The 12265-nt window shown below is 35.9% G+C and overlaps 1 protein-coding gene across 2 annotated transcripts in view; it reads left to right on the top strand.

Moving 5' to 3' along the window:
• The window catches only part of ARIH1 (ariadne RBR E3 ubiquitin protein ligase 1), a 130864-nt gene that overhangs the window by 108872 nt on the left and 9727 nt on the right, over positions 1-12265 (top strand). For both annotated transcript variants that reach the window (XM_041740018.1, XM_041740017.1), the window contains 3 exons: positions 1403-1533; positions 5584-5641; positions 10837-11097. In XM_041740018.1, coding sequence (XP_041595952.1) covers positions 1403-1533; positions 5584-5641; positions 10837-11097 — 450 coding nt within the window. The remainder of the gene's footprint in view (positions 1-1402; positions 1534-5583; positions 5642-10836; positions 11098-12265) is intronic.

Below are 12265 nucleotides of genomic sequence, written 5' to 3'. Positions count from 1 at the left end.
TGAGGAGGAATGACAGTTAGTAATAGTTATCTGCTTTGTATTTTTGAGAAAAACCTAAAGAGTTTTTTTCTTGAGAGGTTTCAGAAGCTTTTATGTTTGGTATTAGCTCCTTAAACAGACTTGCAAATTATCGGTGGTATCCTGACATTTTATGAGAGCTTAATATTATTTGGTTAATTATAACCCAGAAATGTAGAATAAAACAGATACTTTAGACCTGTAATTTGCTTTCTTGGGAAAATGTAGAATATGTTAATTGATTTCAAAGATTTGATTTAAATGTATAATTAGAAATTGCCATATTGACCTATTTAAAATGACTATAGTTCACAATCAGGGTAGTCTGTTTCACAAAGGCCAAATTGTATAAGTAATATAATGGGTGATACTCCCCCCTTGTGGGAGTTACAGGCATCAAACAAATGCAGCAAAAATATAAGCTTTACATCTTATAGTATGATTTACATTTTAGTAAGTTTGATTTTCTAGATTTTCCAAAAGAAAAAGAAAACAATAGACCTGTAGAGTAATAACTTTGGCTTACTAGCAACCAAGAATATGACACAGATCAGAAAAAGCCATGATCTCTGTAGCACAGTTGTGAAGGGATCACAATGAGAAGAATTTAAAACACAAGGGTATTTGAGGGTGCCTGGCTGGCTCAGTCAGTAGAGCATGCACCTCTTGATCTTGGAGTTGTGAGAGTTCAAGCCAGGTTGGGGGTAGAGTTTATTTAACTAAAACAACAACAAAAAAGATAAATAAAACCAAGGGTATTTGATTGACAGAAGAAAGTTGAGAAGTTCGGTAGCTACATAAAGAATTTACCAGTCTTACCAGTCCCACTTATCTGATTCTTAAGACTCAATTGCATAGTCTTCAATCCTGAATCTACCATTTGCTACCTATGTGACCTCAGACTAGTGTTTTTATTATTTTTCTCTCCCTTAGTTTATTCATTTGACAAATGAAAATAGGATCACTATAAGGATTATAAATTAACACATATAAAACACTGAGAACAATTAGTGCTATACAGGAATTACTCAATAATTATTTCTAGATGACACTGGAGAGTTAACTATATTTACATGAACAATATGTTTTACCTCCTGTAAAACTATTATTACCACATGTATGGTTAAAAGTACTTAAAATGTTTTTGTCCCCCAACCCCACTAAAACAGATCTTTTAATTGTGTATCCTAAAAGCCAGTAATAATAATAGATAATTTCTAGTAGTACTTACCGTATTCCACATTGTTCTAAGTGCTTTACATGTATTAATAACAATAAATGTGATATTTAAAAATAAACCAAATCTAGAACTGGCTTCTTTTCGGTGGTAGTAATACAACCTAGTGTGTAGCATTGACACCAACTTTATAGTTTCTCTTCATAGGAATGTCCCAAATGCCATGTCACAATTGAGAAGGATGGCGGTTGTAATCACATGGTCTGTCGTAACCAGAACTGTAAAGCAGAGTTTTGCTGGGTGTGTCTTGGCCCTTGGGAACCACATGGATCTGCCTGGTAGGTTGGGGAAATGAAGGGGAGAAAATCTTCACATAAGTATGTAATACATGCCATGTAATTACAAATAAAGTTTCTACCCCATGGAAGTCACTAACTTGAGAGCTAGATAAATTAATACAGTGTGTGGTCATTGTTAAAAATATATGCAAGATGTCTGGAGCAGGGATAAATTAGGCATATTTCACAGAGGAGATAACAATTGGGATGAATTTTAAGGGAGATTAAGAAAGAGGTCATTAGTTGAAAGTGGTAGGAAAAGCGTTTAGGGCAAAAGGAGCCGCATGAACAAAGCTAGAATGATGTGAAAATACATGACTTATTTAGAAAAGACTTGCATTGTCTAATATGTCTGTCTAGGCAGTAGTTGAAAACTAAGAGCTTATTGGTAAAAACCCAACCCTCAATTGTGTTTTACTTATCCTTGTATGCTATGTGTCCCTAACTTTAAAAGTTGGAAAATTGGGCAGCCCTGGTGGCGCAGTGGTTTAGCGCCGCCTGCAGCCCGGGGTGTGATCCTGGAGACCTAGGATCGAGTCCCACGTTGGGCTCCCTGCACGGAGCCTGCTTCTCCCTCTCCGTGTCTCTGTCTCTCTCTCTGAATAAATAAATCTTTTTAAAAAAAAAGTTGGAAAATTGCCTAACCAATCCAGATTTTTAGCCTCTCTTTGAAACATAGTCCTCCTTGGCAACATTTGTTTGGAATTGATTAGTAGCCCCAAAGATGAGGCCTTTACTTTCTAGTTTGATGTATTCCCCTAAGACTGAATCTTAAAGGCATTTGCATGTATCATCATGACACTATATTTAGAAGATGCCATTATATTTAGGAGAGATAATATCTTTGTTTTGTGCATATTTCTTAGCAGTTTAGGAAAATGCAAGTTAGACTTGTGATGCCTTGAGTTTTAAGAAAAAAAGGCAGCTAGCACATCTCCTGGTAAAAATGAAAGTATTTCTGAGTGTTGTAATATGCAAATGACCCATTCCACGTATTTGTGTTACCCACTTTATTGGCGTTTCAGCTTGTGGCCCCTCTGAAGTTGTGGGGCATGGAAAAAGAGTTAGAAAGTAGACTGGGACCTAAAGCAGTTTGGACACTATCAGAAGGATTTTAAATGGGGAGTGATCTGATTAGATCTGTAATTTAGATGAGACGGCTCTGTATTATGTGCTTTACATACATTACCTCAGAATTGTGGCTGCTTTCTAGAGACTGAATGGGAGGGGAAGAAATTGCAGGTTTGGGACAGGAAGAGGATCTCATCTTTTTTTTTTTTAAAGATTTTATTTATTCATCAGAGACACAGAGAGAGAGAGAGAGACAGATACACAGGCAGAGGGAGAAGCAGGCTCCCTGTGGGGAGCCCCATGTGGGACTCGATCCTGGGTCTCCAGGATCAGGCCCTGGGCTGAAGGCGGCACTAAACCGCTGAGCCACCCGGGCTGTCTAGAGGATCTCATCTTAAGACAATGGCAAGTGTTTTAGTTTCATTGGAACTTTTATTAGTTTCATTCAAGGAATAGTGAGAGAGCTTACTTGCCTGAAATTAATTTTGAATTAGGTAAAAACTAGTTGGTTATGTGGAAATAAAGAAAGTGATTTTGCTACTGCTAATGCCTAGGAGAAGGGTGTTTGGGGGTTAGCCCAACAGGTACTCTGGATTTAAAAAGCAAACGGGGATTAGACTATTCCCAGAAACTAAATATTTAAACCAACAAGCCTAATGAATGGAGAAGAGTTATTAAAAGATACGTTTCTTGCTAAAGATACTTCTTGTATATGTAAGGAAATCTCTGATCCTAACTCAAATTTTAAAGAAGCTGTTTTGAAAACTCAACAAAAACAAAATTAATGTTGAATACAGGAGAATGAAGAATGGCCTGGACCAGGGTTGTCAGAAATGTTTCCTGTGCCTTGCCTTTACCCATAGCTAACATGGCAAATGAATCATGCTGTGCTTCCTTATTTAAATCTGAAAATGCCTCAGAATCCTCAAAATAGCATTCTAAGTAGCTCTATCCATCATCTGAATTAGAAGTATAAATTAATTCTCTCTGCTTTCCTGGCCTGTAAGTCCTTAACAATTTTGGCTGAGTAAAGTCCAGAAGGAGTTGAAGCAGATAAATATCTTAAAAATATCAAGAGGAAAATTTTAAAGATATATTAGGAAGAAGAGTTGACAGTTAATAATTGACCAGTAAAAGGCAAGGAGAACCGATCTTTGGGCTAAATTGAGTAAAGCAGTTTTTGTAAGAGAAGATCATAACCCAAGTTGGGGGGGAATGAATAAATCTGACTCAAGTGAATTATGGTCTGGATTACTTTAAAAACTGAAAGAGGAGATCAGGAAGCCATTGTTGGTTATTTTACTGAGTAGTTAAGGAAAATGGAGAAATACCAAAAACTGAAAGCAGACGAAATATAATCCCAAATTTCTAAAGTTTGTGCTTGATTCCATATAACTTTTCTCTTATGTCAAATCCCAGAATCAAATAGTATTATTAGGATAATGGGTTAGGGAGTGTTTTGTAGATCTCAGCAAGGTATTTCAGTGTGAGCTGAGAAGTTTGTGGCCTAAACTATGAATACACACAGGGATGTTTGAGAGTAATTGAATGACCATTTCCTGGGAGTTAGAGGTAACGCATTTGGGTCTTCCTAATGGAATACTTCCAAGGTTTGCTGAAAGGTTTTGTGCTTATCTGTTTTATTCACGTAAACTGTGCTGCTTCTCTGGTCTGTTTTATCGATGACTTTCTTGCACTAGAGAATCTCGCATACATTTTGGATAACATCATAGAAGGATATTAAATATATACATCATTAAAATCCTGGAAAACTTGACAAGCTGGAACAATGATTCATGTTTAACAAGATTTAAATTAAATTCAGAATTCTTCCTTTTGATCTAAAAGGATTACTGTTTAAATCTGGGATCCCTGGGTGGCGCAGTGGTTTGGCGCCTGCCTTTGGCCCAGGGCGCGATCCTGGAGACCCGGGATCGAATCCCACATCGGGCTCCCGGTGCATGGAGCCTGCTTCTCCCTCTGCCTGTGTCTCTGCCTCTCTCTCTCTCTCTCTCTCTCTATGTGACTATTATAAATAAAAAAAATATTAAAAAAAAAATAAAAGGATTACTGTTTAAATCTGAAGACATGACTACAGCATGTGAACAGTATAGTCCATTGTTAAGGGTATGGCCCTCAGTTGTCAGACAGGCATATTTAATGCTTAGCTCTGAAACTCTAGTAGTTATATGACCTTTAAGTATGTTACTTATCTACTCAAAATTTAATTCTTCGTCTACTCAATGAGGATAATAATACACATTTCATAAGGTCGTTCAGGAAATTAAATGTGATAGTATATTTAAAAGCCTTAGTAGTAAGTGGGTGATATGTAGTAAGCACGCAAGTATCAGCTGTTCCCATAATGTAGGCTCCCAGAAAAGCAGAGGTAGAGTAATCAGGACAAGGGAAGTGCCAGTCTTGTTCATCTCTACTCTGAGCTGACTTTTAGGCACGTTTCCCCTGCCTCTCATTTTGTGTGTCATTCAGTTTTCAGTGACTCTTGTAAATTATAATAGCAGGTAAGGCATATAGTATAGCAACTGTTACATAGTAGTATTATCAATTACTGGTTCTCTTTGGTTTTAAAGATAAGAAGGTGAGTAACTGGAAAAATTGGGAATATTTGGCTTAAATAACAGACAACCTAGAAAATAAGACCTCTTTCTTCAAAAACTGAGTTAGAAGTACAAATGTCAGGAATGGAAGTTGTACAGTGACAGTGTTTTCTAATGATTACAAATGAGCTGTTTTGGAATAAAGTACTTCAGAAGATAGGGAATCCCAACAATGCTTTGAGTTCCTTTCAGCTTATAATTCTGCCATAATGGTAGAACCCAGGGCATTTTAAACACTTCAGTTTACCTGTATAAAGGAGAATATTGCTTCTAGATAATCTCTGAATCCAAACTAAAATTCTGTAATTTGTTCCCTTTTCATTGATTTTTGGCCTTATGAATCTTCTTAACTTACTTTAAGGTACAACTGTAACCGCTATAATGAGGATGATGCAAAGGCAGCAAGAGATGCACAGGAGGTAAGTAAATTTTTTTCAGGTTACAGTTGGACAGGAATGTGCATTACATGTTTATTAGGGAATAATTTAGCAGAAGTTTCCAATTCTGAAAGAGTTGTGGAAAGACACTCCAATAAATACCAGGTATCTATGTACATTTAGAAAGGGAATCTTATCTAAAATACATATCAGTAACGCTCCTGTTTATAGGTTTATTTGCTTTCTTTTAATTAATCTAGTCGTGTAGTGCTGTTCCAGGTTTTAGTGTAAAGATTTTCTCATCCTAGCAAGGAGTCTAGAGAACAGTATTTGTTAAATAGCTTTACTGCTGTTTTATGCATTCTTACTTCTTTTTAATTTTTTAACCTCCTTATTCATCAAGAAGTGGTAAGGATTACAGATGAACTGATTTAGAATGAACTGCCTCAAGAAGGGGGAGTTCACTCCCTATTACTGGTTAGCAGTATAACTCACTATTGTAGAAGGATTTACTTTTTTTTTTTTTTTTTTTTAAGATTTTATTTATTTATTCATGAAGAGACACAGAGAGAGGCAGAGACACAGGCAGAGGGAGAAGCAGGTTACATGCACGGAGCCTGACATGGGACTCGATTCCGGGGTCTCTAGGATAACACCCTGGGCCGAAGGTGGCGCTAAACCACTGAGCCACCCAGGGATCTCCTAATTTTCTTTCTTCCTTTCTTCCTTTCCTTTCCTCTTTCTCTCTTTATTCTATTCTATTCTATTCTATTCTATTCTATTCTATTCTATTCTATTCTATTCTTTTTCTGATTTAAACAGTAAGTGTAAGGACACCTGAGTGGCTCAGCAGTTAAGTGTCTGCCTTCAGCTCAGGGTGTGATCCTGGGGTCCTGGGAATTGGGCTTCCTGCATGGAGCCTGCTTCTCCCTCTGCCTTTGTCTCTGTTTCTGTCTCTCTCTGTATCTCTCATGAATAAATAAATAAAATTTTTTAAAAAATCAAAGTAAAAAAATAGTGTGGATTATGATCATCAACATTTTTGAGTTCTTTCAGCCTGGTAATTCTTTCATAATTGTAGAATCCTGGAATTTATTCCTTATATTCATCTATTCCATATTGAAATTCCCCAGTTGTCCCAAAAATATTCTTTTCAAATGGTTTTCCTTGCTATCATTCACAACTTCTGTTGCTTTTTTTTTTTTTTACTTTTTAAATGTTCTTTTAAAATATATTTCTAATTAAGAATACCGTAAACACAAAAGAATATATATAACTTAGTCTATCATGTTGTTAGAGATGAGAGTTTTGTGTCTCACTATTTTAAAAAGCTGGAAAATGGTGTTTTGTATTTATAAATGATGGGTGGTGTTTCACAGATGCTCACAATATCTGTGATCCTTTTAAAGGAAAAAAACCCCCAAAAATTCCAATGTTGATTTAAATATTACTTAAATACGTTTCAACATAAAACCACCTGTGTAAACTCTTATGCTCATATACAACTATATAACCAAACCAAGAAAATAAAATCTGTGAGACCCAAGTTAAAATTAGTTTGACAGGTAAGTTGTTTGTTGGAATTAAATCACTACTGATAAACTGCTGGGTGGCCCAAGTTTTTTTAAATGAATGTTACTATGCTACTAAGTGCCATGTGGCAACTTGTTTTCCCACTGACTTTCTAGATGTCAGTAATTGCAAATCTTTAATCCTGTGGTGCATCATGATTTGATTTGATCAGAATTTATCGGTTTATTCGTTTTCACATGTTTTCCTCATTAGCTCAGTACCATTAATGTTGCTTAAGGCCAATTTTAGCCATTTCACAAATGTAAGACCTGAAATAAAACTTCAGTTCTTTGCTATAAGTTCATTGAGAGGATCCCAGAGTGTGTTTTCTTTAGGTTGTTGTCAGATTTTAAAATATGTTTAAATCCTATGGTCTATTTAGACCAGATCATTTGACTTCCCTACCCCACTCCCATCGAGTATACACAGACTCCAATTTGAGATGCATCATTTCATGCAGTTTTTTTAAAATTTCATGTAGTTTTAATATAAAAAAAGTTCTATATTGGCAGTCATGCTTTTCCAGCCCCCTCTTTGGACTTGATTCTACTGTTATATTCTTTTTTTTAGCTCAATTTTTCATTGCATCTCCTTCTGCTGTTGTTTGTTTGTTTTAATCTTAGCCTTTTTCCCTTAAGGCTTTCTCCTCCTGTTTTAAATAGTCATGATTGTCTTAAATCCTGTTGAAGAAACCATAAATTTCTCTAAAGTTGATTCTAATTCTGACAATGGTTATCCTGAGTCTACAGAGAAATGTTCTTTTTTTTTAAGCTACATTGTATTTCCTCATTACTGTGGTATCGGCTTTTCATTTTTACCATTGAATGAAGAGTAATCTAGCTAGATCTAGCCAGATACAGTATTTACCAGTAGAGAAAAGTATATGGGTTATCCTTGGCCTCATTTGGGTGCTGGTAGACTCTCTTTCAGAGATCCACAGGGAGGGTGTATTACTATGCATAGCTTCTTTTTTTTTTTTTTTTTTTTTTTTTTTTTTTTTTTTTTCACTTGTACTATGCATAGCTTCTAAGCTAGTTTCTAACATGTAGATTCTAGAGGCTGGAACACGTTATTTTTCTAGTTTGCATCTTTTGGACTAAACTAGAATCTTTGATTCTGTGAGTGTACAGAGAAAGATTTTGTAGGAATGGTTTTGTTTGTTTATTTAGTGGGCACTGTTCCTCCCAGAATGGAACACACCCTTACCTACCCATCTGGCCTCTTCCTTCCTAACTTTCCCTACTCCCATATTCTGGCATAGTATTCACTGGGAAATGTAGCCTTAAAAAGTACTAGAAGATTGGCACACAGTCCAGAAAGAACAGAGATGGTAGTTGAGTACCCTGGAAAGGTGGTATACCTGTGTTGTAGAAAGTTATTGACTCAATATACTATGCCACAGTGCTAATCTTGGTGGACATTTGGATTTTCTTATTTTCTAGACCAGGAGAGTCAATACGATTTTTCTGTGAAGGGCCAGACAGTAAATATTTTCAGCTTTACACACTGTATGGTTTCTTGACAACTATTCAACTCTGCCTCTGCTCTTGTAATGCTAAATCAGCTGTAGACTCAGATGAGTAGGCATGACAGTTATGGACAGAAGCTGGACAAAGTTCCAGGTTAACTCTATTTACAAAACCAGGCAGCAGCTGGACCTGGCTTACAAGCCAGAGTTTGCTTACCCCTGTTCTAGGCAGTCAGGTTTGTTGTTTTGGATTTTTTTCCAAAGTGTTTTCAGGTTATCACTCACTGCATTCTCAATCCAGATTCTGGCATTTGATTTAAAAGTTGGTCTTACTTGCAATGGTGGTATGGGTTTTCTTTCATGTTGAATTTTAGAGGTGTTTTAGTGAGAAGCTATTTTAGAATTATTAAATCAAGTCCTCTAACATATCATGTATTTTAATATGGTAGTTTTGTTTTTCCATTTGATCTTTGAAATATGACAGGCTTGAAAATATTAATGCTTTGAGGGGGAGATAAAATGCCAAGCAGATTATTTTCTACATATTATATTTTGATTAACATAATTTTAGATTAACACATATTTATTAATATTAATCTTTAATATTAAAGATTACTGTTGAATGAATACTAAAGATTACCATTTAATATTAAAGATATTAAAGCTAATATTTAATCTGCTTTTTAATCTAATAACAATTACATATATAATTTTCCATTGTGTAAGCTTTGATTTGATACCTGTCTGATTCTTGAATAGTAATATTAGATTTTTTGAGATGTTTTGGTGTTGTATGATAGAAGAACCTCATGGTTGACTAATTATGTGGTTCAGATTAGTATTTGAAAGCTGGAGCCCAACCTCAGGGCCTGCTAGTGTCTGTGCTATTTGTAGTCTCTCAGGCCTAAAGAGAGGAGGAGGAAATGATAGTAAAAAATATGCATGTGTGATAAGAAACCTTTTCATAGTGGTTTCATTTAACAAACATTTATTAATCATGTTCTGCATATTAGGCACTAGAGACAACAGTATTACTTGTTACCTACGTTGGGGTGCCTGGGTAGCTCCCTTGGTTAAGTGTCTGCCTTTGGCTCAGGTTGTGATCCTAAGGGTCCTGGGGTCCTGGGGAGGTCTACTTCTCCCTTTCTCTCTGCCCCTCCTCCCTGCTTGTATGTTCTCTCTCTCTCTTTCAAATAAATAAATAAAATATTTTTAAACATAAATAATAAATAAAAACAAAAAGTTGCATCTCTAGAGATTGACAGTATACTGGGAGAGACCAGGGTGAATTATTTTTGCAGCCTTATAAATAAAACAAATCTAGATCAGAAAATACTTCATGTATCTTTAAAACACTTTTAATATAACTGCAATACCATTATTATCTTTGTATATATATTATGTTTTTAAAGCAAAACTTTAATATTAACTATCCAGTGTTCAAATGTCTCCATTTATTTCATAAGTTTTCTTTTATAGTTGGTTCAAATCAGATCCACACAGGGAGTTAGATTTGATTGACACCTCTTGAGTATTCCCTATTCTATAGGTCTTCCATTCCTATTTTCCCTCCACATTGCCATTTATTTGTTGAGGAAGCTAAGTCATTTTGTCCCAGAGAATTTTTCATATTCTGGATTTTGTTGATTGTAATTTCCTGGTATCATTTAATAGGCTCTTTTATCTCTGTTTTTCCTGAAACTGGTGGTTAATTCTAGATACTTGAATTCAGACTCCATTGGGGAGTATCACCTACATGGTGATACTGTATACTTTCTTTCTCGTATTATATGAGGAGTTATATGATGTCTGGCTGCCTCTCTGTTGTTTTCTACTTTGAAATGTTGATACTTCTTACTTGTTTACTTACTGCATACTGCAGACAGTGCTATCCAGTAGAGCTTTCTATGATGGAAATGTTCTTTATCACCACTGACCAAACATGCGTGTTGAGCACTGGGGAACTGAAATTTCTTTACTTTAAATAGTGACAGGTGGCCAATGGCTGCCATATTGGAAGTATAGCTATCAGATATTCATAGCAGTATTAAATAGCAAAAGATGGCAAGAGATGTGTTTGCTCCTGATTTTAGCCTAAATACCTGTACTGTTTCATCAGTAAATATGGTATTAGCTTTTGTGTGTATTTGATACATTTGTTATAATTACATTTCCTTAATTTTTCTTAATGGGACAGCGATCTAGGGCAGCCCTGCAGAGGTACCTGTTCTACTGTAATCGCTATATGAACCACATGCAGAGTCTACGCTTTGAGCACAAACTCTATGCTCAGGTGAAGCAGAAAATGGAGGAGATGCAACAGCACAACATGTCCTGGATTGAGGTGCAATTCCTGAAGAAAGCAGTTGATGTCCTCTGCCAGTGTCGTGCCACACTCATGTACACTTATGTCTTCGCTTTCTACCTCAAAAAGAATAACCAGTCCATTATCTTTGAGGTAGGAATAGCTACTGAGTGGGGAAGAAAAACCCCCGTCATAGGACTACTTGGTCTTTCATAGATAAGATATATAGAGTTTTAAAAGCTTCTATCTGCTCAGAATTTAGATATCTTGTCCTAAACTGCATTCAAATTAATGTGGTTTAACCAGCTAATGATTAAGTGTGCAGACTCTAGAGTCAGCCCTGAATTTGAAACTGGACTTAATCAGTTTTTAGCTCTATTGACTTGGAGCAAATTACTCAACATCATTTATATTTTTATTTTAAAATGGTGATGATACTGGGTTGTCTGAGTGGCTCAGTTGGTTAAGCATCTGCCTTCAGTTCAGGTCATGATCCTAGGACCCTGGGATTGAGCCCTGAGTCAGGGTCCCTCCTCAGCAGGGAACCCACTTCTCCCTCTCCCTCTGCTTACCATTCCCCCTGCTTGTGTTCTCTTTCTCTGCTCCCCCCCCCCCAAAAAAAAATCTTTAAAATGTTAACAAGCTTTAAGTGAAATAATACATGTATATTGCTTATATAGCAACTGGCACATCATAAGTTCTCAGTAAAAGGCTTTATTCAGGCAAAACTAATATAAGATATTAGAAGTTAATATGGTGGTTACTATTGGTGGAAAAGTAGTGACTAACGAGGGCTTTTAGCAGTAAGGTTTTTCAAGTAGAGTGGTCATTTGAAATTGATGCACAATAATGAAAAGAATGAGGTCTTAACATTTGCTACATGGATAGACCTAGAGAGAATAATTCTGAGTAAATTAAGTCAGAGAAAACAAGTAACCATATGATTTCACTTATATGTGGACTTTAAGAAACACTAATGATCAAACAAAGAAGTAAAGGGGAAAAAAACCCACTCTTAAATACAGAGAACAAACTGGTGGTTGCCAGAGAGGAGGTGGGTGGGATGGATGGGTGAAATAGATAAAAGGGATTAAGAGGTATATGCTTCCACTCACAAAATAAATAAATCATAGAGATGAAAAATATAGCATAGGGAATATAATCAGTAAGATGGTATTAACATTATTTGGTGACAGATGGTGAATACACTTATTGTGATGAGCACTGAGTAATGTACAGAATTTTTTAAATCACTATATTGCACACTTGAAACTAACATAACACTGCATGTTAAAAATTGATGCATAAAACATTGATGCCC

Source organism: Vulpes lagopus, chromosome 2 (genome assembly GCF_018345385.1).
Source record: "Vulpes lagopus strain Blue_001 chromosome 2, ASM1834538v1, whole genome shotgun sequence".
NCBI lineage: Eukaryota > Metazoa > Chordata > Mammalia > Carnivora > Canidae > Vulpes > Vulpes lagopus.
This window is presented reverse-complemented; position numbering and strand designations above follow the sequence as displayed.